This window comes from Chanodichthys erythropterus, chromosome 3, assembly GCF_024489055.1.
Source record: "Chanodichthys erythropterus isolate Z2021 chromosome 3, ASM2448905v1, whole genome shotgun sequence".
NCBI lineage: Eukaryota > Metazoa > Chordata > Actinopteri > Cypriniformes > Xenocyprididae > Chanodichthys > Chanodichthys erythropterus.
Window position 1 is genome coordinate 49,216,479 of NC_090223.1, and position 27,100 is coordinate 49,243,578.

General features: G+C 37.5%; 2 protein-coding genes across 4 annotated transcripts; both read left to right on the top strand.

Moving 5' to 3' along the window:
• Window positions 1-1,805: 1,805 nt before the first annotated feature.
• ptger1b (prostaglandin E receptor 1b (subtype EP1)) lies at window positions 1,806-8,160 on the top strand. Its single transcript, XM_067376882.1, has 3 exons — window positions 1,806-2,175; window positions 2,906-3,783; window positions 5,443-8,160. The coding sequence occupies exons 2-3, from the start codon at window positions 2,950-2,952 to the stop codon at window positions 5,710-5,712; spliced, it is 1,104 nt and encodes a 367-aa protein (XP_067232983.1). The 5' UTR covers window positions 1,806-2,175; window positions 2,906-2,949; the 3' UTR covers window positions 5,713-8,160.
• Window positions 8,161-8,434: 274 nt separating this feature from the next.
• On the top strand, window positions 8,435-27,011 carry ilf3b (interleukin enhancer binding factor 3b). 3 transcript variants are annotated; one of them, XM_067382648.1, is made up of 19 exons: window positions 8,435-8,508; window positions 10,921-10,999; window positions 12,224-12,453; window positions 13,486-13,666; window positions 13,760-13,907; window positions 16,339-16,430; window positions 18,040-18,135; window positions 18,614-18,725; window positions 18,930-19,027; window positions 19,136-19,247; window positions 19,368-19,481; window positions 19,569-19,774; window positions 20,016-20,168; window positions 20,445-20,582; window positions 20,731-20,874; window positions 20,962-21,088; window positions 22,573-22,620; window positions 25,125-25,496; window positions 26,258-27,011. In XM_067382648.1, the coding sequence occupies exons 2-19, from the start codon at window positions 10,997-10,999 to the stop codon at window positions 26,386-26,388; spliced, it is 2,505 nt and encodes an 834-aa protein (XP_067238749.1). In that variant the 5' UTR covers window positions 8,435-8,508; window positions 10,921-10,996; the 3' UTR covers window positions 26,389-27,011. The 3 variants fall into 3 exon arrangements, with proteins under 3 accessions (XP_067238749.1, XP_067238750.1, XP_067238751.1); XM_067382649.1 differs by having other exon boundaries at window positions 20,731-20,844; XM_067382650.1 differs by lacking the exons at window positions 25,125-25,496; window positions 26,258-27,011 and adding an exon at window positions 23,167-24,574.
• The last annotated feature ends 89 nt before the right edge of the window (window positions 27,012-27,100 follow it).

The window sequence follows — 27,100 nt, forward strand, 5'->3', positions numbered from 1 at the left end:
AACATTCCAGGATTATTCTCCTTATAGTGGACTTCAATGGGCACCAAACGGTTGAAGGTCAAAATTACAGTTTCAGAGCAGCTTCAAAGAGCTTTAAACGATACCAGATGAGAAATAAGGGTCTTAACAAAACAATCACTCATTTTCAAAAAAATTAAAAATTATATACGTTTTAACCATAAATGCTCATCTTGAACTAGCTCTCTTCTTCTTCTCTATTAGAATTCCAGCAGTGTAGACACTGCTAAGTGTATTTCTGCCCTCCACAGTTCAAAGTTTGAACTAAAGGTTATATACTTGCACTAGCATATTGTATATGACAATTTAGTTCAAACTTTGACCGTCTGGTATCGTTTAAAGCCCTTTGTAGCTGCACTGAAACTGTAATTTTGACTTTCAAACATTTGGATACCATTGAAGTCCACTATAAGGAGAAAAATCCTGGAATGTTTTCACCAAAAACCTTAATTTCTTTTCGACTGAAGAAAGAAACATCTTGGATGAAATGGGGGTGAGTAGAACAGGAAAGCTAGTTCAAGATGAGCATTTATGGTTAAAACATATATAATTTTTAATTTTTTTTTTTTTTTTTAAATGAGTGATTGTTTCTCTAGATAAGACCCTTATTCCTCATCTGGTGTCGTTTGAAGCCCTTTGAAGCTGTAATAAAACTGTAATTTTGACCTTCATCTGTCTGGAGGCCATTGAAAAAAATCCTGGAATGTTTTCATCAAATACCTTAATTTCTTTTCCACTGAAGAGAGAAATAAACATCTTGGATGACATGGGGGTGAGTAAATTATCAGGAAATTTTAACTTGAAAGTGAACTAATCCTTTAATAAAATCAAGAAAACGAGATTTAAATAATAAGACTAAATGTGTTGAGCTATGTAACAATGATTAGTTTTCTGTCTATAAATGTATCCAAACAGTTGTTCCCTTGTCTAATAAAACATATAAAGCATCAAAATAAAACTGGAAATCGAGGGTAACGCAGGTATGTAGTTATTGATAGAACGTGTCCTGGTTAAAATTGCTCATTGTTTCTGGATTTAAACATTCTTGGATACATCTGGATTAAGTAAGTACGCAAGTCAACAAAATACACAATAAGTCAATAATATATCAAATAATATATAAAAATAACACTGTTGTAGTGTTTTTTGGATATTTTAGTCCAAAAATCTTACCTTTAAGAATGTTTTGTGAATCTGGTCTCATATTCCAGAGCTGTCAGATCTAAGACTCTTTAAAACGCAAAAACTCTTTTTCACAGGAAACGCTCATCTAATTTGCAATACTGGACTGTCACTTAAGCAGATCATTGTTTGATAAGAGAGGTTACAGTTCATGGATAACTGGGAAAATGCTGTTAAAATCTGCTTTGCATATATCTGCCACCTTGAATGAGGTTGGAAATCTTCTGACGTTAAACTGAAGGACTGAGACCTAAATTATAACGAGTACCCTAAATGAGATGGCACTTGTTGATTTCTCATTTAACACTATATTTTTCAACTGACAGGTCCTTGGCGCCCATGGCGTCTATTCACTAGCCAAGCGTACTGCGTCTCAAAACCTTGTGAACCGTCTAACTAGACAGCATCCAAAACTACTCCAGTGCGCAATGATGCCTAAAAAGTATAGTGTGCAAAAAGTATATATGGATATCAACTAATTAATAAGCTATTGATGCGTAAACGCCCAAAAAGGCTGCAAGCATCCATGACACCACACATCAGCGTGAGACACAGACAGTGACGCTTCATTATTTAAGGCGCAGTAGCAGCAACGGCGGTGCGAGTCTCGCGCACTGAGCGCTATAAATACAGCAGCGCGCGCCGGTCACGCCACAGACCGCCGCGATCTCCGTCGCACTCTTGCGTGTTTTTATCTACTTAATATTCATTCACATTGGACTTTTCTCAGACGATAGATACTATTAATACCAATGAACATCGTTATTTAGACTAGAAAGACACTTTTATTCGTAATGGAATAAGTCTTTTTTTCTTCTCCTCAGGAAAGTAATAAGACTCTACAGACTAAACGGATGATGGGAGTCTGATATCGCCTTTCGATTCTCAAGGACTGTTTATTTCATTTTTCCGCCTGTGCTGTTAAACATTATAAGATGTTCAGATGGAGTGATAATTTGAAACGCGTCTCAAATGGTAAATATTTCTCTTTTTTCCTCATTTTAAATTGAAATAAGCAGAGAGGCATATATCTTATAAACTATTCAAATGGCAAAAAAAGAACTCCAAGCAAAAATGTAGACTTATTTAAATGACTGGTAGGCAACTGTGATCTGAACCACTGCAATACTAATGCATATGTATTGTTTTATATATGTATGTATATTAATCTACCTGATCTGACCCATTAAAATACTTTTGCTGCAATGTAATCGACATTAAATAATATTTTGATTAAAAACAGTTAATTTAGACTGCATGACCAACATTCTTACAGTGTTAAATATTACTCATACTTATTTTTGCTATCGCTGCATCTCCAAATAGTTGTTTAGTTATCATTACTGAAAAATAAAGTGCTCAGAAGTGTTGCAATTTGTACTGCTTTCTCATGTACCCTAAAGAGGAAATTGTGAAAAACAATGTTCCTATTCACTAAAGTTTTCTTTAAGGTGTGTCAGTGTATAATTTCAGACTTCTGGACAAAACTTTCCTCAATGAATGTTTGTGCGTAAACAAGACAAAACAGCATAAACAGGAAGGAACATAATCACTTGCTTGTTAACTGATTAAATTGCCGAGCTTTGTGGCCAAACTAAACAGTACGCCACTATTTTTACATGAAGCTATATGCACATAACTGAGAGATTTCTTATCTCAGCTTTAAATGCCTCAGCTTTACACTTCTTTCCTTATTTCTCTTTAGCTCTGTGTCTCTAAGGTCAATGGTGCTTGTCCCATAGCCTGGAGATGTTAGCCACACAACACTACAACAGATCAGCACTGGCTGTGGATGAAGTGCTCCGCAATCAGACCCATACGTTGTCTCCGGTGGCACCGGTGCGCTGCAGGGAAAACCGGACCTCCACAAACAACCCCACGGCAGCGGGCCTGTCGATGACACTGGGCATCGTGTCCAACATCATAGCTCTGATCATCCTGGCTAAAGCGTACGCTCGCCTGCGGAAACGCTCCAAAGCCACGTTTCTGCTGTTTGCCAGTTGTCTAGTGGCGACTGACCTTGCCGGTCATGTTATTCCTGGTGCCCTGGTTCTGCACCTCTACACTGCCGGGGGACTTTGTAACCATACCGATCCCACCTGCCATTTCTTGGGCGGCAGCATGGTGTTCTTTGGCCTGTGCCCGCTGTTTCTCGGGTGTGGCATGGCGGCCGAGCGGTGCATGGGTGTAACGCGGCCTCTCCTGCATGCCCGCCTGGTTTGCACCGCACGTACCAAGGTGGTGCTGGTGATGATATGGTTGTTGGCTTTAACTGTAGCACTGCTGCCCTTCTTTCATCTGGGCACCTATACCTACCAGTTCCCATGGACCTGGTGCTTCATTAAGGTGTTAGGCAAAACAAGCATGACAGACGTGTTGTTTGTGCTGCTTTTTTCTGGACTGGGACTGGGCTCGCTGGCCGTGGCATTGATTTGCAACACCATCAGCGTGATGACGCTGGTGACTGCCCGTCTCCGCAGGAAGAAGTGCAACCGCAGGTCAACTAAATCGCATGACATTGAGATGGTGACGCAGCTGGTGGGCATTATGGTCACTTCTTGCATCTGCTGGAGCCCTCTGCTGGTGAGCATGACCGTTACAATTTATTATGGCAAGGAGATAAGAATTGTTATATACAAGTAATACAGAATCTATCTACTACTACTACTACTAATAGTAGCTAATAAAATTATAATAAAATAATACAAAATGAGTTGACAAAATACATAAAAACTGTGAAAATATTATATTTTATTATTTATTATTATTTGTATTGGATATATAAATTCTTATATTAGAAATCAAGTGACAAAGTATCCTATTTTTGCGACAAATGTTAATTTATGCTCAAAAATTCTTTAAATAGACGTGAGATCTAATTGTGTATGCTTTTGAGGTATAAAATAAAACTATTTTAATCTTTTCAGGAATTGTATACAAATATAGATTATAGATTGTTTACAAATACAAATCTTAACAAATCTATCTATCTATCTATCTATCTATCTATCTATCTATCTATCTATCTTAATAGTCCAGTTGTTCAAAAGTAAGCTGATCGGATTTTGGTTATCGGATTGGATCAAATCTTGAAAATGGGTTGTTCAAAAGGGAAAGAAGGAATCTGAAATCAGATTAGATCACGGAATCCAATCCTAGTTTTAATCTGGATCAAACCTCCAGTTTGTGTTGTTGTTTGGATAACTTTGATCCAAAAACACAGGATTATCCTGATCCCAACAGGGGGTAGGATTTCAAGGTGGATTCCAGGAGGAAAATGTAGTAAAACTTTAAAACTGGTCAAAAAATACAACATTTATATAATGTAATGTACATACACATTTTTTTTTTTAGACATACATATTTAGCCTTTCGGTAAAGTAAAAAAGATTTTGGTGCCATAAAACAATCCCCAAACAGCTGTACATATCCAACAAAAATATCATATTTAATTCAAAACCCATATTCTTTCTATCATCATGTCCCTTTAGGGGCTCTGTAGAGCACTGGTAATCCAGATTTGGTAATCTGGAAAAGTGTGTATCTGGATCACGGTGATCCAATCCAATTTTTCTTTGAATAACCAGCACAAAAGTAAGATGGATTACCTGATCCTGGATAGCAAAACATGGGATTTCCAAATCCAGATCATTCTGATCCAAATTAAACTTTTTGAACAACTGGCCCAATTAGATGATTACTTTTTATATTAATTTATCTGTTGAAAACATAATAAAAGAATATAAAATGAGTGAAATGCATAACAAAAATGCTAAAAAAAACCTATTTCTATTAGATTTCTTTATATTATTGATATTGGATATATTATCAAGAAACAAAGTATCCTATTTTTGTGAAAAATACAGTGCTCAGATGTACCAATATACCAAAGTCTGCAGTCAAAATTTGTTGAATTTTAGTATGAACCTTTTTTATTAAATTCTTCAAAGAACATTTTTTTCTGAGCTGTGCAACCCAAAACAGTTGGTATTTAAAAAAGACACTATTTTTAAAATCTATTAACATTAAATCAAGTATTTTTGTAGTCTTGATACATATTCTAAGTTTTGTTCGCATACTAAAAACAATGAGTTTTTAATGTGTTTTATCTTATTCAGGTCAATTGTTCACCATTGTAAAGATGAAATGCGTTATGTCTCTTATATGAATGAGCAACCGCTGAGTAATGCAATGACTTTATATTGCTTCATCTACAACTATCTTCTTCTGTTTTTCTGACAGATCTTCGGTCTGATGTCAGTCATCCGCTCATACAGTGGCGGTATGGAAACTGATCTGGAAACCTACAGGACTTTAATGGTAATGGGAGTGCGCCTGGCCTCCTGGAACCAGATTCTGGACCCCTGGGTTTATATTCTTCTACGCCGGGCTGTCCTTAGAAAGATCTACCGCTTAACCACCGGCCGCAGTGACCTTAAGGGGAGCACATTCCGGCGGTGGGAGATCGGCTCTTTCCAGAACTCACTGAAGAACGCAATTAATCTGAACTAATGGAGCGACTGTAGTTTGAGCTCTACCACATGGAAAAGACTAGGAAAGAAAAAACAAAAAATGGAAATAGGATATTTGGTCATTAACCAAATCGTTGCAGTGCAGCGTTACTGAAAGTAGACGTAAGCTCCTACTGTATTCCTTGAGTGGTGGATGAAGGAGCAGCTTACTGGAAGTTGTAATGCCAGCGATGCTCTGGATTAACCACAGACTTCAATAAGCTTTGTAATTGCGCACAGTTGGGTTCTGGAAGTAAAAATCCCATTCATTTTCTCCATATAAGCACTGACTTTAACAACAATCTTTCAAGACTGACCTACCATGAACTCTGGGATTGTAAAAGCATAATTTCGCCAATTTTCAACCCACTTTGTATTGTTATAGTGCAGATAGTATATGTAAATGAACAATGTTTACTCCTTCTTCGTGTTACCTGGACTGAGAAATTAATTTTTATTTGACATCTCCAGGGCTTTTGTGAAAACTACAGATTACACTTCTTCATTTTTGTATCCCTGCCCATGGACAGTCAGACCGACAGAGGGTTATTAACAAAGTTATTGTATGAGTAGATTTATCACTGAAAACTGTATTGTACTTTGTCTACTCTTTAAACATCATTATGGTAAAAATGGAACATTATGGCCACAGCTTTCATACCTGTACGCGATGCCGTTTTGCTTTCCAGAACTGACAGAACAGTAGTTTCTTTCAGTTTTTCCCCTCTGTTTGGCCTAAAACAGATTTTCCGTGGCAATCTCTCCATATTTGCAATGCTTTACAGCCTTTAGCCACTCCCTACAACACGCTGGATCCTTCACTGGAAACTGAAAGTAACTCATTCCCGCTAAATGTTTACTCTTCGAATTGTTTACTCTTTGAAATGTTTACTCTTTGAATTCTTGCACCCGAGAACAATACAAGTCGACACCATTATGACTACAAGTTTGCTAAGAAGTATTTCCTACTAAAGCAAGGTGGTATTGACACTGTTTTATTGAAAACCCATTTTGCCCGCAGTGAAGTACCCCTTTAAAGTCACTATGAAATCAGAATTGAAGTTTTTTGGCTTTTAGGATGAATATGTTAGGCTTACTCTTATCTAAAAGCTAGTGTGCTCCAAAACAATGACAAATTTCACATTTAGAAGATATAAGCATTAAAAACGTACAGTCTCTCACTTCCGCCAATGTGAATCAATGATTTTTATGACATCACTCTGCACTTCAGCTTCTCATTAGATTTTCTGACCAATCAAATGCTCTCTAGAATCTGAAGCGTCCCGCCCCCTACATTATAAATAGAAGCTGAAGCTGAAGCTGCAGCTGAAAATGGTCACTTGTTCACACATTTTTTAGTTTCAACATGGTGAATGGCACAGTCGGCTCAGACCACAAAACGAATTGGACCCATTTAAATTCTGCACAGAATGCTATAATTTAAAGCGATATGGAGTAGATTAGGAGGAGAAATGGTTAGAGATTAGGAGGAAACTGAGGCTTTACCAGGATCAACAGCTCTGGCCAAGTTGCAATATAAACAAAACACTATTGGCCATTTCAATTTACCACTATCATCAAAGACTTATTGCCAATAAATTCATATAGTACCATTTGTGTATTATTATTTTTTAGTAATTTACATAATTTACAGTGCTTCAGTTCAAAGTTTGTTGTGTTTTCTAATTTTCTATAATGCCTATGGAGAAAATGAATGGTAAAAATATTTCTGGAACCAACGGTCTGAAAAAGTCGGTGGTTACTTTTGTGCTTTGTAAAGTGAGTATGCTAAATGTGAATGTGAAATGGACTACAAACATGCCCTACTCATGTCACCTCCATTATTTTACTATTTAAATAGTTAATGAAGGATTGTTATAATCATAAATGCCAGTCTAATTGCCAGTAAACTTGTATGAAATTTTAAGTTATAAAGATGACAATATCTGTTGTAAAAAACGAACCTTTAGTTCCCATGTAATCTACAAGGGGAAAAATATAAAACCATGATGTAGAGGATTCAGAAGACAAGAGCAAGAACGAAGTGTTGTTTGAGCCTGAGTTTTGATAGCATGCAATTGTAAATTTTCAGGACAAACATGCACCATCTCTTGTGGTGGATCATTATATGATTCATTGTTAAATAATGCTTATAGTGACTTCACCAAAAGGTTTTTGAACATGAAGCTTTTTGGATTCAGAGCTACTGCACAGGATTCAGTATAGTCCAGTGCACTTCAGTATTTCTATTACATACAATATATAAAAGTCAGATAATGAAAAATACAGTAAATATCACTGCAGCCTAAAAGTTGAACTTTTACATGTGCATGACAGTTTCAGTGTTCTTGTTGACCTGTCTGTATATTTGTGTCGTATTTGTTGTCTTGAAAAGCTATAGAATACAGAAGCTATTGAATATTATTTTTGACCAATAAAGGTTTACTTCTGGAGAAGTTCTCAAAATCTCTGTCTGTCTCTATGTATGTTGCACTTACATTTCTACCAGCAACTTTATTGTCAAAACCGAGAACAGTTTGGCACCTAAATCAGTTCTCAATATAAGATTGGATACATCCGTTCTCACCTTGAAAATGTGATTAAGAAAGAAAGAAAGAAAGAAGTGTGATTTTGCAGTCGCTACTAGTTTGAATGACAAAACCACGCCCTCTCAATTCACTGGCCATCGGGTGATCCTATTGGTTAGCTGAGATCACGTGTGACTGGTACAGCTTAGCGCACGCTGATTCCCTTCAGCGGCAGAACGGCGGACGGACGCATCTTTGTCGCGGCATTGGTGAGTAGATTAAAACATAAATATTCTTAAACATTACATGGTTTAAAATGTTTTAAGTGCAAACATACCGACTTAGCAATTTTTTATGTGATCTAAATGTGTTGTTTCAACACTTGAATGCAGTGGAAATGTGTGCATTTTTTCAGGATACGGCTATGGCTAGCAGTTAGCAGGCTAACGTTAGGTCTTCGTGAGTTTTACAAAAACAGCGAGAATTGAACATTACCTGATGATTTTGCCTTATGTTTACGCCTGAATGAATAAAGAAGTCTTCTTTTTGTCTCATTATCTAGTTAAATGAGCATTCTGACACAGTTAAATGATTTTTTAGTAGTTTTGGGGGAGGGTCACGACCATTTTATCTCACTCGGTATCTCTGGTCGTGTCTCGAAACCAAATGCGTATCTTGACTAGAAAGCTTTTTTTTGGCGTCTGTAACCAGATTTTCGGGTAAAAACGTAATTTTACCAGCAGGAATGCGATCTTAAAGACCAATGGTGTTGTTAAATGGAGGTGGGTGTTTGAGCACGCCGGTGAACTGCTGTCCCCATTGTTTGGCTGCACTAAAATGGCCGCACATCTGTGATGTATACTGCGTTTCCCTTGTTTACTGGCACTGCCGTGTTACTTTTCATACAATTTCACTTTAACTTGCGAGTATATTGAATATGTAAGAGATATATTATGTTGTTAGTTTTATTTTTTACTAATCTGCTTTAGATTTTAGAGTTACGGAGGTAGTTTGGGCGTCAACAAGTGCCTGTTAGATACAACAAACAAATTATTTCAAATGAAAGTCTATAGCAATGACGCAATAATATTTATTTTAAGTAGCACAGTAAAGTTATCGTATACGTCTAATAATTACACATTTCTATTTCCCAATATTTATTCACATCAATATTATATATATGTAATGTGTGTTTGTGTGTGTGTATTCACACTCACACACACATAGGTTTTCAAACTGGGGCCTTGAGGGAGTGCTGGGGATCTGTGAAAATTTGATAACTTCATAGTGTAAAAATCTATAAGATTTATAAATAAGATCTAAATTAATAATTTGATTAAAATAAATACATAACTGCACAGCACTGTAGTGAATGAAAAAAGTTACTAAATATTTTCCAAATATTTTTTCCTCATTTATAATCTATTTTTACAGTATATTGTGAGACTTTATAAATGAAAATAGACTGCTGCTTATTTATATTTTAGATTGTATATTTTAGAAATCTCAATAATAGGTAGAATATTTGTAGTCTCAGTCATCGGTTTAGAAACAGCCCTGTGATGTGTGGCAGCAGCGCAGGATCTCGGGAGAATGACCAGGCAGACACAGATCAAGTGTGGTACAAAGCATTCTCTGGTTTATTCAGGAAGAAGTGTCATATTTATAGACATGGGTCAAACAACAATCTCCAGGATGGGTTGAGCATCCAATCATACGACTTAAGAATCAAACCTTACCATGTGTGGCATTTCAAGAAATATAATAACGAATAAGAAATGTATGTGCGTAAATAAGTGTGTGTGTCTTCAACTTCTGGTTACGTGTGAGAGTGTCCGTGTGTTCAAGGGCAACTACTTCTTGTTTTGTCTAGGTAGGTACATGATGTGCACAATGGAAAAATCCCAAGACACAGAGAAAGTCAGAAAGTGAAGCCCAAGAAATAAGAAATTATTGAACAAGATGGTAAATTTAGGATGGTTTTATTCCAGTAGTAATAGTCTAGTAGAAGTGGCAGACTTGAGATGATCTCACAATTAACAAGTGAAGGAGATCTGCTATGAATGAGACACATTCTGCCCAGATTAAAAAGGTGAGAATGGCACTTTTGCATGTAGACAATTGCAGGAAATGAGCTTCAGAATTCAGGAAATGCAAAAATCCCATTCTTTTGAGATATAATGGCATCAGGAAATCATGTCGGTCAAGTGTTTAAATGTATATCAGTTTTCAGTCTGGCAAATAAAAGGGGTTTAGGGGTTAGTGTAGAGGAGGTCTCCTGCTTTCTGATCTGCTTGTGCTGCATCTCATATGCTTCAGTGGTATTGAGTCACTGTTGCCATGGAGATCCAAATCTGTGATGCTCCTGTGGTCTGTGAACATTGGGAAGGATGAACACAGAAGTATTATATGGTTTAGGCCTTGCTTTATGTGGATTCTGAAATCAGAATTGCTCCTACAGGGTTTGCACCTTGTTATCCCTTTTGATTTATTTTTGTCTTTTAATGCTAACCACCATGACAATAGCACTGTCTTGACATCGTGAAACTGCTGCTTGTTTAAAGTAAACATGACTAAATTTTGTACCACATTTTGATTGACACCATCTTTGAAAGAATTGTTTTGCCATGTTTAAACTGATTATGCATAGTATACAGAAAATTGTTTGTTTTTCATTACAGACCAACTGGAGCAGCTTTTCTCTGCCACATATAGACCAACACTGCCAAACTGAAGAACTTCTTTGTCCCAGCCATTATGGTAAAGTATACGTGTTTCAATGCTGCTTAACTCTGAGAATGTGTGTCTGTTTTCTGACATGAAGTCTGTCAATAATTGCAAATTTCACTAAAGTTAATTATATGCCAATAATTACAGAGCACAGCCACACTAGTTATACTAATAATTACACTAATTAATTATATAGGAAATTGTAATGGTTTTTATTCAGTTCAAGCTTGAAGCCTGTTTATTAATGTTAAGTGATAATGACTTTTTCAAATACATTACTGTTCAGAAGTTTGGGAACAGTTTGAAGTGTGTTTGAAAAGTCTCTTATGGTCACAAATGGTGCTATTATTGATAAAAAAATATAGAGTAAGAACAGTATTTTTGTGAAATATTATTTGTAATAACTTAAGAAATTATTATATTTTTTAAGTATACATTTTGTGATCAAAGCTGAATTTTTACCACTATTACTCCAGTCTTCCATGTCACATGATCCTCATTTCTTGTTATTAGCAATGCTGAATAGAGTTTATCTGCACTTGGGCCAAACAGTTCTCTTTGCTTGATCTTTCAATTCTGGATATGGTTTCATTTTCCACTGTGAGGCTGACAACAGAGCCCTTTGGTCACACAAGTACCAAAACGATTGGCTTACTTCAAAATGGCCGTCTTGTCGATTATATTCAGTTAAACAGTAAATAGTTGAGAGAAAACGCAATATTCCTGCTGCTGTCTGTCATGTTAATCAAAGAACAAATGACAAAGAAAATTACTTTCTGCTCTTGACTGGATTAACTTAGCATTAATCTGTATTTAATTTTTACAAGCCTATCTAGTGTTATTTTACATTTGATTACTTTCTGTATTTCTTACCTTAATATAAAAACTTGGAAAACTTAAGTTTCATAGCTCTTTATTCTTTATTACTGACTTTTTACTTGTTTTTATGAAAATAAAACTTAGCTTTGAAGAAAAGTAGATTTTTGTTTGTATATGCTGTCAATTATAGCTCTTAGAAAGAAAATCAGTATCAGCAGATCACACTAACAAAAAAACTGGAATCGGCCAAGAAATTTGCAATCGGTGCATCTCTATTCATCTTATTTTTAAATGCAGAAGTAAGGTGGTATAACCACCTTACGGAGAATAATGAAATATTTATTTTTATTTTATTAATTTATGTCCCTCAAATAGCATGCTTAGCTAGCTAGAGAGAAACTGTATACTTATGTTTTTCTCTTTGTTTCCATGAAGCCTCCTCCTCTTCGTCATCGCTCCATGCGCATCTTTGTGAATGATGACCGTCACGTGATGGCTAAGCACTCGGCCATCTATCCCACCCAGGAGGAGCTGGAAGGGGTGCAGAACATGGTGTCCCACACCGAACGTGCCCTCAAGGCTGTCTCTGATTGGCTGGACGAGCAGGAGAAAGGAAATACCAAAGGGAACACCATGGAGTCTGATGGAGATGGTGAGAAGGAGAGGTGAGTGATCTGAAATTTTGTTAATTTTGTCTTCTCTGTTCACTATGTAATTTTACTGCAACTACACTCTTAAAGGTTCTTTTTTGTCATTGATGGTTCCATGAGGAACTTTTAGCATGCATGGAATCTTTCCACTGCACAAAAGTTTCTTTAAAATAATAATTTAAAAAAAAAGTTCTTTTTAAATTTTTTAAATGTTCTTCACGCTAAGAAAGAAAATTTCTTTTAAGAACTGAAAATAGTTATTCTGTGAATCTGCGGCTTTGAACAAATACGGAGAGTCAGGGATTCACTGACTCATTCATTAATACAGCCACTTTGTTACAGAATGAAAAGACTCTGAATGGCTCATTAAAGGGGGCCTTGATGATTTCACTTTAACATTAGTGTGTAATGTTGCTGTTTGAGCATAAACATTTGCAAAGTTACGACGCTCAAAGTTCAATGGAAAGGGAGAGATTTTCAAACAAAACCCACAATGTAAATAACCCCTGCCCCTGAGAACACACAACAAAGGGGGTGGTGCCATGTTGGGCCGCTTTAGAGAAGAGGAAGAGTTGTTGTAGTTGAGTGTTGTTAGCATGCTGTCATTTTACACTGGACTGCTTCACAAACGAGCAACAGCTCATTTGCATTTAAAGGGACACACTAATTTTAGTTTAATATTTAAAAGTATCACTTTGCTTTTACTATCATATTTCGCTATTGAACTTTTTTTTTATTTAAAATATTTTATTTTATAAAGGTGTGTGTATGTTTTATATATATATATATATATATATATATATATATATATATATATATATATATATATATATATATATATATATATATATATATATATATATGATGCATATGCACTGGAAAATTAATTTAAGTTGGAAAATATTGTCCCTTAATGGAAAGTGTCTAAGTGGTAGAGTGGGGCATGCAGAAGGATGTTAAATGCCCCAGGGGGTACGCGACTGTAAAATGTTTAGTTAGTTATTGGTGTGAGTTAGTATCTCTCATGTAACATATTTTGTCCTCCAGTGAACCAAAGTCCATGGATCAGCCCACGCGTTCCCTGCGTGGAGTCATGCGTGTGGGGCTGGTAGCTAAAGGTCTTCTGCTGAAGGGAGATCTTGATCTGGAGCTCGTGCTGTTGTGCAAAGACAAACCCACCATCACCCTGCTGAAGAAAGTGTCAGAGAACCTCGCTGTGCAGCTTAAGGTATACCTGCATCTGTAATTTGAACATTTTAAACACTGTTTAAAAAGGCAGGATTGATAAATCACGCATAAACCTCATTGATCTGTCCTGCAGCTTATCACAGAAGAAAAATATGATGTTAAACCGTGTATCCGTGATGCCACCATTGTCATCAAAAACTCCAAAGAGCCACCGCTGACCCTCACCATTCACCTGACTTCACCCCTTGTGAGGGAGGAGGCAGAGAAGCAGGCTGCTGGGGGTAGGTTTGAAATCACGTGTCTAATGGTTCCTCTAACCACCCCCACAACTCCAGAGACAGCAAATGCAGATGGGATGGACTCAGGCAGGGATATTGTTTATTGGGCCTTCAATGGAGCTTGGGGATATTGTGTACAGACTAGTCATGTAACACAGATTGTTATGTTTACTGCCACCTGAAGTCTCACAGTTCCATGCAGCATGATGTTAAAGTGTTGATGGCCCAATATACAGTAACATAAGTGATGGGTAAAGCTTTAAATTAGACCCAGTTCCCTATGAAGTCTTTAAAAGGAGAGTTTACTGAAGGCTTACTGAGAATTAAGAAACAAAATCACAAACCTTGTTGTTTGCATGTGTTCATATAATGGAGAAGAAATGGAACGGTTTGCATTGCAGCAAAAATGAGAAGCAGAAGATTGTCGAGCTCTGGTTTGTTCGCCAGGTCTTGTTGACAGAGCCTTTCTCAAAGAGGCTGGACGGAGGGCAGGATGGGTTATAGATAATGCTAGACATTAGGGCACAATGTAACAAATAGATTACACCCCATTAAAAATACAGCGAGATAATGTATGGTCACAGTATCTCAACGCATCTGTGGTTAAGCAACCTTTTAAGTCAAGTAAAGAGCTTTTTCAGGGCTAGAGTGTTGGATAGGGTAAATACAGAAATAAAAACTGGTTTCGGTGTGAGAGACAATTGACCTTTCGCTAAACCCTGCATTGTAATCCTATCTTAGCAGCTTTTGCAGTTCTCCATTTTATCAGACAAATTTCTGGTCTGTCTGCATAAATTCTGTAAGATTTTATTGAAATAAATTGACAAGTGCAGTGCACTTGCTTTTTCCCCCAAATGAAAACCTAAAACGGTAGTAGTAATGCCTACATTTGTTCCTGGGTTAATTGTTAATAACTGTTTTTAACGTCTCTATAATGACAAGAATAGATAAACATGGCATGTTTATCTATTCTTGTCATTATAGAGACGTTAAAAACAGTTTAGTTGTCCTACAGTCACTTTTAAAAAAAGCTTTTCCCTTTTCTTTTGACTTTGTTGTATTTTACTGTAATTAAATGTCTTTAAAGACAAAATAATGACTGATAATGCTTTGCAGTGTCACAGTCCATGTAAATCCATAATATGCAATCAAGTTCCACTTTTTGAGCAAATTTTATAAAAAAAAATAACACTGCAAATCGCTAGTTGGTTCTTTCGAATCTCAGGTGACGGGGCTTAGCGAAGGGTCAATTGAGAGCAAACTTGAGGCTGAACTCAAAGCCTAGCCCTATCTGTGACCCCATGGTTAGTGACGCCTGCCTTTGACCATCACAAGCCATCAGTTTTGCTGCAGTGTGGACTCGTTTTGATCATACCTCTTGTGTATCTGACTACTGCTGCCTGTGGTTCAAAATCTGATTCTCTCTGTCAAGCCTTCTAGTTTGTCAATTTTAGGGACGCTGGACCTTTGACCAACTGGACGCTCTCTGTCTCGGAAGGGGCAAGGCAGTGCACCCAGAAAAACAAACAAGGGGGCGAGGGGGAGGGGTTCCCCCATGTCACACCAACGCACAAATGACCTCAGATCTCACTGATACATATTTAGCTAGACAAGAACCTCCCTATAACATTCTCTCACTGCACCTTCATGCCTCAAAATACAGCTGCAGGGATTCTGTTCTAAATCATAGTGAGCTGCCTACCTAGACGCCACCTATAGGTTAAGAACGTTTCAGTCAGTTGGCAGAAAATTGTTGCCAAACTCTTTTGTGGTTAAGTTGTGCTTTGATGCTTATGCATGCATTTTAGCAAATGCTTTTATCCAGAGCGATATGATGGTTTTATGACGAGCTCAGGTAAAAATTATTTAAAATGTGTGATTCATTCACAGGAAGTGTAATTTTATGCAGAAGTGTCTTTTGAAATGGTTCCATCTAACTAAAATATAATATTTTATGTGATATTTCTGTGTACTGTATACGTTTGTACTTGCACATATTTGAATAAACTAGGATGCTTATATGCATGCAAAATAATTTGATTTAAATAATTTCTAGCCTACTAATCTAAATGCTTTTTGGTCTTTATATGTAAAAGATTTAAAATGATTATGCTTTTATAAAAAGGCTAATTCATAGTCAAATGCATGTATTTGTTGAAAATAAGGTAGGAAACGACTAAATGAATCCATTTTATTGTCAAAGTGTAGCCTCACTTGGATTTGGAACAGAGCCGTATGCTCTGCCCACTTGTAGGTTTCTGTCCTTGCTGATGTGTGTTAGCACAGGAAGGGTTGCTTCTGTTTGGGGGGGTTCCCCCTCCTCTCCCCTCCACTGCCTTTGGTAGGGGTCATCTGCCTCCTCCCCCCCTGGCCGTGAGACAGAAAAACCCCTTGGTCAAACTGTACCTTGTCTTCTTATTCCACCTGCCAATAGAAACGCTATCAGTCAACGATCCCCCGGATGTACTGGACAGGCAGAAATGCCTGACTGCCTTGGCGTCCCTCCGCCACGCCAAGTGGTTCCAGGTTTGCATCTTGTCTTTATTTGTCTTCTAGTAGTTGAGTTTTTTTATTTTAAATTTTGTATCTGTGTTATCCTTATTTCATGCTGTATTTTTTCAGTTGTTTGTGTGGATTTTATTTGTGTATCTGTGTAGATTTAATTTGTGGGAGTGTATTTGCCTCTGGTAAAATGTCATATTCTTGCTGGATGGGTTTGAATTGCGTTGCCAAGGACATCTTTGACAATGCTGTCTGACCTCTGCCTGGCTAATTTAACTAAGTTTATGATCACATCGATAAACTGTTTATTACCTTTTTGACATGTCATCAACTGCCACTTTTACAGTCCAGTTTAATACTTCATGTTTTTGAACGCCTTAATTTAAAGTGTATATATTTTAATGCAAATGTTGGGTGCAATATTTCTGAAGCCAGACGTACCGTTTGACACACTTGACTTGTTGGAACCATGTAGTTGTAGAATATTTTTCCCAATGTCGTCCGATTTTCCTTATAGGAATGTTCTGGGTTTAATGCATCAGCATTTTTTGTATAATATTGATTGCCACAGTTAATTTTAGACAACTTTTAGTGTTATGTTGAAATGCAGGCAGGAAGCAAACATTAAAATGCACCACTTTTCAAAAGTAAAGCCATGACACTTGTGCAAAGTTATATCCAGTATTTCAACTCATGTCCATGATGTAAAGCCTGCAAAACCTGTAGCTTTTGCTACATGCAATGAAACCAGAAAGGGGAAAATAATAATAAAAATAAGCAGCACCAAAAACTTTGCAACATAGATGATAAATAATTGCAGGAATAATATAACAAAAAATGGAAAGGAAATTATATTTTGAAATATTAACAAGTTATTTTAAATTTTAATAGTATAACTTCACAGTATTGTAAATGTCCATAATGCACTAGATAACCAAAAGTAAATAGTAGTTACACTGCCAAAGTGTCAGATTTTTATCAGATTTATAGATCATATAATAAACAGTGATTTGTGATATGCTATTTTCCCTTTTCTAAACAAACTGAGGTGTTATGTTTATGCCCCAAATGCTGCCTGCAAAACATTTATTGAACTTAGAACATTATTATAAGTGAGATTTAAATCTCGCCTTGTTTTGGCTTTTCAGCTTTTGTCATGCCAAAAAAGGAATATTGCACCTTTTCCACCATTTTAGTGTATTCATGCTTTCATTGATGCCTTGCAGTGCTTTAAAAATGCAGCTGCATTTCCCAGATTTAATCCAGATCTTGTATCCTCTAGCACATTCTCGCTTGTATCAACTCATGATATTTAATATGTAATCAGAAAGCCAGCCACAAACACAAGCTCTGTTGTGTTCCTCATCTCTTGAGCATGACGTATTTAATCTGCTCTCTTAATATCTGTCATATGTAGCTTCTCAACTGAGTAATATGCTTTTTTTTTTTTTTTTCTTTTCGTACTACTAAATCATTTTCCGCCCTCTTTACATTGTTAATGCTTATCGACACATTATTCAGTATCGGCAAATCTCACCCCTTTTGTTTGTTTGTTTTTATTGCTTTGGTGTTGTGCCACATTGATTCCATGAGATAAACCGGTGGATTGTATCCCTCCTGCTTTTGTCTCTAGGCCAGGGCTAATGGGCTCCGCTCCTGTGTGATCGTCATCCGCATCCTTAGGGACCTTTGTGCTCGTGTTCCCACCTGGGCCCCTCTCCGAGGATGGGTGAGTACGAAAACAACACGAGAAAATAGGGGCGGCCACTGTTTGAATTGCAGTATAAGCTGGTGTAAATTTATGTATTTCCATTGAAGTGCAGAACAGCACTGCACAATAGTACAATAGTATTGCGGTTGCGTCCAAAATCGCATGATCTGCTGAGCAGATACTTGTTTTGAATAAGTAATTGCTTCATGACCACTAAAAAAGTATATTTTATATAGAATGAGTGTGTGGTATGAATGTAATCTGAACGTACTACATTCGCGATGTTGTCATTATCATGTGACCTACCAGCATCAGTTACGTCGCTTCACTCATTCACAAAAGGAGGGAAAAAAGTTAATTCTCTTTCAGTATTTAAAATCATCTTTCAATGAAAATGTATATTGTAAGCGTTGGTCTTTTTTCTGTTAGTTCTTTCTTGATGTGAATGATTTCATACATGTTGGCATCCATGTAATGCAACTCTTGTTTCTTGAAGCCCTTAGAACTGCTGTGCGAGAAGGCCATTGGCACTGGGAATCGGCCAATGGGAGCAGGAGAAGCTCTCCGCAGAGTTCTGGAGTGTCTCGCATCTGGAATCCTCATGGCTGGTGAGTCATTGCCACCTTTGACATCTAAAATAGATTACAAAAACACTGTCTGCCAGCATATGACAGTAATAGTATCAGAGACCATTTTGAGTGCATTCAATCTTTTAGCCGTAACTATTTGCAATATAGTGCACTTTAGAAATTTACCAGTTAGTTATTGTATTGACCAATCAGCATTATGAATGTGGATCTGTCTGCTTTCAGATGGTTCAGGCATTTGTGACCCTTGTGAAAAGGAACCAACAGATGCCATCAGTCACATGGATCGCCAGCAGCGGGAGGACATCACTCAGAGTGCTCAGGTTTGTCCACAAATTACTTAGTTTCTTTTTTATTACATTTTTGCATTTGTTTGTTTAAAGATCTTATTGGAGCACTATGAGTTACGTTGTCGTTTTTTTGATTGACAGCATGCCTTAAGGCTTTCAGCTTTTGGACAGCTGCACAAAGTGCTCGGTATGGATCCGCTTCCTTCAAAAATGCCCAGAAAGCCACGGAGTGAGACTCCTATTGACTACACAGGTAAGATGGAGTGGCTGTGGATATTTTTCATTGTTTGATGGGTGGTTTTTGTGTAGCAAAGCATCCATCCTTTTTGCGGGAGAAACTTGACTTCCTTTTTTTCTTGTCTTATCTGCATAGTTCAAATCCCACCCAGCACAACCTATGTTCCTCCAATGAAACGCCCCATGGAGGAGGAGGAGTCTACTGATGAGAAGAATCCAAACAAGAAGAAGAAGAAATTGCAGAAGAAATGTAAATGTTCTTCATATGTTCATAATTCACTTGTAGTGGAGATTTGCACACATTGCACAAAAAAACAACTTGTTTTTTGCCGTTCAGCTCCAGAGGAGAAGGCAGAGCCGCCACAGGCCATGAATGCCCTGATGCGTCTGAACCAGCTGAAGCCAGGTCTACAGTACAAACTCATCTCTCAGACCGGACCCGTCCATGTGCCGGTGTTCACCATGGCCGTAGAAGTGGACGGGAAGAACTTTGAAGCTTCTGGTCCCTCCAAACGCACTGCTAAACTGCATGTAGCTGTCAAAGTAAGAAACATTGATATGGAAGATCAATTATTTGACTTCTTTTTCCATAAAAGCAGCAGAATCAGAATTGACCCAATTTAATTTCTTAATGATTCAGAATCTTTAAAATGTAATAATGACTTTCCTTTTCAACACAAATAATAATTTCTGATGTTGAATTTTTTAAATGTTTAATATTTGTAGATTTTATCTGTGAATTTTTGCAGCCCTAGTAGAAACTGAATTTTAATTTCTTCTCCAGGTCTTGCAAGATATGGGTCTGCCAACGGGAGTAGAGCAAAAAGGAGCTGAACAGGTCAAACAGGATGAGCCAGTGACCACACAGGAGACTTTGCCCCCAGTGACCCAAATGGAGCCAGAAACGGCGCCAACCTCAGACAGCCCCACTGACGAGGTATTTAAGATCATCTTTATAACATGAATCCAGATACTGGCTTGTAAGCACAAATTTGTAAAAACATTTTAATTTAAATAATATATTAAATTGATCATAAATGAAATTAATCAAACAAGAGCAAATTACATCAGACATGAAGTCCCACCTTTCAATGTACATACACTATCGTTCACAAGTTTGGGGTCAGTAAGATATATATAAAAAACATTTTTTGTTGTGTGTGTGTGTGGTGTTATTCAGTCTTAAAAGCTTATTTCTCCTTTGCTCTTTCAGAGCGCTCGGCAGCAGGGACCCATCCTTACCAAACATGGAAAGAACCCTGTCATGGAGCTCAACGAAAAACGCAGAGGACTGAAGTACGAGCTTATCTCTGAGACCGGTGGAAGTCACGACAAACGCTTCGTCATGGAGGTGAGGACATGTCGTCAGAAATGCATTCTAGTTTACCTATTACTTCCGAAGGTCGAATTCACATCACAAATTTCACATCATGTTATTTATTCCAGATAGAAAAAATAATAAAGGCTGCTGCTTTTCTGTTTTTCAATCCTGCTTCCAGGTGGAGATAGACGGACAGAAGTTTCAGGGTACCGGATCCAATAAGAAGGTGGCGAAGGCCTACGCAGCTCTGGCAGCCCTGGAGAAGCTTTTCCCAGAAGGCTCCAACTTAGAGGCAAATAAGAAAAAGAAAATGGCTCCGATGGTACATCGGTTTTTCGCTGTTTTCAGTGAAATTTTGAAATCTCCACTTATGTTTTCTGTGTTTAATGCTCTGATTTGTTAATTTCAGCACCCCACTGGATTTGGGATGGTGAGTGGGCCGCCTGCTGACATGATGGCCGGCCCCAGGGGCAGAGGAAGAGGACGCGGCAGGGGCCGGGGCCGGGGATTTAACAATGGTGGAGGATTCAATCAAGGTATACCAGTGCTATCTGCAAGCATCACTTTTTGTGTTAAAGATTTGGACAAACCTTAAACATAAGAGACCCAGTGTAGCAGAATTGCAACAATACCTAACTTTTTTTTTTCCCTTTTTTTTTTCTTGTGCATCGCCTATCAATGATATTATACCTGCGTTGCCCTCGATTTCCGGTTTTATTTTGTACAAACCATGGAAACGCCAGAGACACTTTAATATATTATTTTATTAGACAAGGGAACAACTGTTTGGATACATTCATTGACGGAAAACTAATCATGTTATATAGCTCAACACAGTAATTCTTATTTTAAATGTAATTTTCTTGATTTATAGCGAGTGCCATGTTTTACCATGCCTAATATCGATCTAGCTTACTGCAGTGTGCAATAAGTGTCACGTAGCTGAAGCGAGAGTAACGTTATAACTTTTCAAAACACACAAATGTATCTAATATGATAAACAGCGCTGTTACCTCATCATATGCTTGACCAAAAGAAGCGTAAGCAGCAACTCTGGCATAATAAAAACTCCACTGCTCTGGAGTCGTGTCGTGTTTGTCTCTCATTAGGAATCGCTCCAATGACCTCGTTCAGCTCCAGCATCGTTAATAATCTCATCCATTAACATGATATCTGCCCGAGTCCCGTCAGATTCTTTTCTACCAGCTGTGAGGTGTAGACGACAACTCCCATAAATCTGTGCTCAAATCTGCGTCATCAAGTTACACCTTTTTGAATAGGTGACCTCTAGCAGCGAAAAACTACATAGTGTGTCTTTAACACTTTTGGGACACATTTATCTATTAATAGTATTTGTCATTTTATGTTCTGTGATGTAAAAAGGTTTACGTAGCCTGAAATTTTTGAACTTGCATAAATTTGAGACCGTTTGCAGAAATGCAGGCTGGGCCTTTTTTGTTTGTTCTCACACAATGAAGCTTATTCAATAAATTGTTAAAAAAATATTAAATTCCAGCTGTTTTTCAGTGCTGTTTAGTCATTGTCTTATTGATGACTTTTTTTGTGTTATTGTCTAGTGCTATTGAATTTTAATGAATTTCATTGTAAATCTTTTGATAAAACTTATTTTATAACATTAAGTTGACAAATAGTGAGATTTCTAAACATTTCATGATTGGTTGAAATTATTTTTCAAATACATTTGTGTGTTAAATTGAGTTTTAGAATTTAAAAGTCACTTAGCTTATTAAAAATTAGTGGTGAAATTTTCTAACCTTAAATGTCCAGCGTTGTGATTTTGCAAGATTTTTACAAATTATACCCCAATTTAAATTTTGCCTAATCGACATGTCTTTAGGAAGCCATTAGTTACAAAAAACAAGTTAAAAAAACGCATCATGAATATCAATGATTGTCTCTGGTCTACTCAACACCCTTCCTGCACCATTTGTGCTACCAACAAAAGTCCTGTTGACTTGCATATGAATGTATTCTTACACATATTTTTGTCCCCTTTCAGGTGGATATGGGACGTATGGATATGGCGGCAATAACAACTCTGGCTACAGTGAGTATTTTCCTGTTTCTCACTGGGGCCATTGATTTTTACTCTTTAACTTTCATTTAATAACCAATTGTCTTTATTTATACCCTTATTAATTAGTTTTTAACCCTAAGACTTGCATTTATGGCTTAAGTTATTGCCATTTTAATTTCTTCAGTAATATTTGAATTCCTCAAGAAATCTGTGCACTTAGCTCTGGATGTTGTTTTTAGGACATTTTTGATGTCTTTTAGTTTATGTAGGTGTCCACTATTGTATGTTCCTTTTGATTTTACATTTCTCTGCTTTGTTGTGCCATGGGACGCAAACTTTCCTCGGCGAAAATCGAGAAATGTTCCCAACATGCCAACGCCACTCTTTCTGAGGAAAGACCTTCTTGAGGGTGACCGGAGCAGAGAAATCTAAAAAAAAAAAAAAAAAAAGCACAGAAAACTATCTTTGACCTTTATGATAACTGATTGACATCATATGCCTGGTGACTTTTGTCATGGCATGCCGAACACAGAAGACGTCTAATTCTGTGCTTCTCTGCTCTGTCTCACCCTTTAGGTGACTTTGTCTCAGACTCCTATGGCTACCACGAGTTTGCGACATAAACCGCCCAAAGTTTTCAATAAGCACACAAACGTGAAATGAAAGATAGAGACCGAGGGGGAAAAACACTGGTTACCCACATTATGAACTCGTTTCCTTGTGATGTATCGCCCACAATCTCACCTCAAAAAACCTGCACCCACCGATCAACTAACACTGTGGATGTGAACGGGAGTTTCTGCCTACAGTTGCTATGGAAAGATGTTCTGTCATATCATTTGTGCCACAATCAGCACATTTGAGTAGTCTGATTGGCTGACGGATGGTCACAAAAGTAGCGGACTGACATTTCATATGAACTGTATCTTCACTGCAGCTCTGAATCACTGTATAAGCCTTTTTTTCTTTTTTTTGCCTAGAGTTTAGTTGTTTTTCCTGGAATAATGTTCCCGATAGATTTTTAATGGTCACTTCCATACATTGCCATGGTTTTTAATGTTTTTTTTTTTTAAGTTTATTTATTTTTTTTAACTGTGGCGAATGCCATTGTTTGTGAAGAACGAGTTTGAGTAGGCACAGATTTTTAATATCAGATTACCAATTCTGTGAACCATTGAATAAACGGGCTATATTTGCTGCAATTTTGTTTTTAAATGGATGTTTGTGGATTACTTTATTTTTTGCAATAAATTTGAGTTAATTACAAACCTGTATCTATTTAAAGTTGTTTTTTTTTGTTTTTTTGTTATATTTCTTGCAAAATTAGATTTGCATTAGGTTTAGCAAAGTAGGTTTAGGGATGTTTTATGTATGTGTGTGTGCTTTTGTGGGAAGCTTTAGCTGGTATTCTGATTGTCAATTTTTGGAAGAATGAAAATGGTTTCAAAGAGCATCCATTCAATCCAAAAAATCTTTGTACGCATAAAAACAAATCCAGTATTTATTGCTGAAGTTGCTTTCAAACCACTCATAACAAGTTTTAGAAAACAAAATTAGTGCACAGCTGTGTATACTTTAAGCGTGCAGAATTTCTTCGATGCTTCAATGTCGGGAAATGAGATCACACTCTGTGGCGTCTTTTTTATAAACAATAACACTAGAGGTTTAAATTCATATGGTGAATAAGTCAGGCTGTAATGTATTAGTCTTTTACTGGTCATCTGTCATCATGTGATACAAATTCACAGGCCAGAATTTAGCAAACTTTAGCCACGTTCCCCAACGTACTAAATCAACCTTTAGTCCATTGATTTAGGACTGTGCGTGACTTTCCAGTTCCCACTCTGGATTTCGTCCTCCGCATATAAGCTTAATAAAGCCTGAACCTTGTTGTCGGTCCATATTTTTTTTTAAACTCTATAGTTGATTCGAATAGCAAACAACTCTTGCTGCACACACCGCAACAGACTTTTAAAAATGGTGGTTTGAATAAAATGCTGCGTGAACTCAACCAGTGCCCAAGTCCCACCCCCCAAAAAGTTCTTGAACTTTGAAAAAGTACTACCTCCTGAGCAGGGACTTTCTGAGCAGGAAAATTTTTTACCCAGAACTTTTAGACCCTGCTTCCTGCAGTTGAAACGGCTTCTGTAACAGTGAAATGTGAAACAATTTCGCATGAGCTTGCATTTTCTGGTCATTTGCATGCATTTGAATGGAAAGTAAAGTACAACCTGACCTTTCCATTGCTATAAAGCCAGAGAATGCAGAATAGTCTGGTTGTGTTGAACCTCCATTCATCATCCATTTAAACATGAGTTAATGATCTCAGTGTTTCATTTTTGTTAACGTTAAATTAAACACGACCCTGTATATGGATGTATGTTTTGTACAAAGTTGTATTTTACAGCAATATGTTTTTAGCCTAAACTTAAAAACCCAATAATGATTCTGTATAAGCCTTCAGATTTGAACTGAATTACAATGAATTGCCCTCTGAGCAGTCTGTTAAACTTTACTGTATTGTTCCGCTTCAGATTTCTATAATAACGGAGGGTCTAATGGCGGATCGGTGTCCTCAGGTCCTGGAGCGTCAGGTCCAGGCACAAACACGCCCTCTGGTGGAGCAGCAGGGGCCGGCGGTTTTGGCTCGTATTACCAGAGTGACGGCGGCTACTCCTCCCCTACCGGAACCCCCAAACCGCCTGTTAAGAAGCCGCCAATGCACCAAAACAACAAGCCTCAAGGGCCCGGAGTGGGCCAAGGGGGTTCCTTCGGTCAGTACGGCCAGGGCTTCGGTCAGAAGAAGAACTTCGGCCAGGCTCAAGGTGGAGGAGGAGGTGGAAATTTCAATTACAGCACTGCTTATCCCTCACAGGTGACCGGAGGACAGGACTACAGCTACGAAGGTGATGAATGCTTTATGCTCCCTTTACATGCTATCGTAAATACGAGCTTCCTAGTCGGAAATTGGACATGAATGCACTACCAAGTCTGGGAAACTCTTAAGATCATTTTGATGCCCGAGTTAGGTGTGCCATAATGGCAGAGAGGAGAACAATTGCTGCTGCGCCTTGTCTTATTGTTAAAGTACTGCATATTTACGTATTTGAATAACTATTTGAAACGCATTGAAATAAATGAGAGCAAGCTGATTATCTACAAAGTGCGGTGAATTATATAGTTGTCAGTGACAGGGATGTTACATTTTATTAAAAATCATGCTAGCAAAGTGTTAAAACATGCTTGCAATATGCAAACTCATGCTAGAAATGTGCTGAAACATGTTAATTACTGCTTACAATGTCTTTCTTTGTTTCGCTTTCCACTTTACTGAATTTAAAGCTTATAAAACTTTCAAACGTTCATATGGCTTTGTCATGCCAACATCAGAGTCTGTCCCAATGAACTTTTCTCATCTAGTTAAAAATATCTTAAATACATTTGGACTTTAATAAGATTTCCCTGAGAAATAGGCAAGAATAAACCTGGTGTCGTCCATGATCCCTATTCTTTCTGACAACAAAGCATTTGAACGCAACGAGTTCGAAATTACACCTTCATAAGTGGGAAGTAGGAAATTTCAGCGTGAAGGCAGCGTTAGTGAGTCTTAAGGTAAAATTTGGGGTGTTTTACTATGTTTCTAAATTCTGATTGGTCTGTCTTACAGGTTACAACCAGTCAAACTACAACTCACAGGGCGGAGCCAACCAGAATTTTGGCGGTAACCCCGCCTCCTTCAACAGCGGACCAGTAGGATACGGCCGGGGCGATCCCAATATGAACTACCAGTATCGATAAACCTGCCTTCCTGTGTGCGGTCCTGCACCATCACTTCCAAACAAGGAGCATCATCCTTTTTGATTCTATCGTTCTTGATTTTTGGTTTCTGTCACCAACACCTGAACTAAAACAAAATAGTGGTCTCTAAACTTTGTGCAAAATAGTGTATTTCCATGTTTCTTTTGAAGTATGTGTATTTTTACTTTAGTTTAGTTACTTTAAATCTGTGAACTCTCCCCCAAACTACTGCCCTCTTGAGGGACATACAAAATAAACCCAAAGCGGCGCATGCGAGGACCTGATATTTAACATGCAGTGATGGGACACGCAGTCCTTGAGTGATTTTAACCATTCAGACATGTATAAAGATGCATTGATCTCAAGCTGTAAATCATTAGTTTTATGACTTGTTTCTTCTCTCCTCTGTTTGGCCAGCTACATTTCATGGTTTTGCCTGTAAAAAATAGGCTTTTCTTTTAAATTATGAATGCACATGTGACATTGTTTTAAATGGTTACGTGATTGTGAAAGTTGTGACGTGTCGGGTCGTTGTAGCTTTTGGCTGTTTTGGGTGGGGGACCTTTATTTTTCCGGACATTGTTTAAAGAATGTGTGGTGTTTGTAATAAAGGATTTTATTTTGGAGGATATCTGATTTCTGTGGTGTTTTTGAATGCACTTCTCCAGGTATTTGGGTTACACCTGTATTTGCCTAATGTCCAAAATTCACA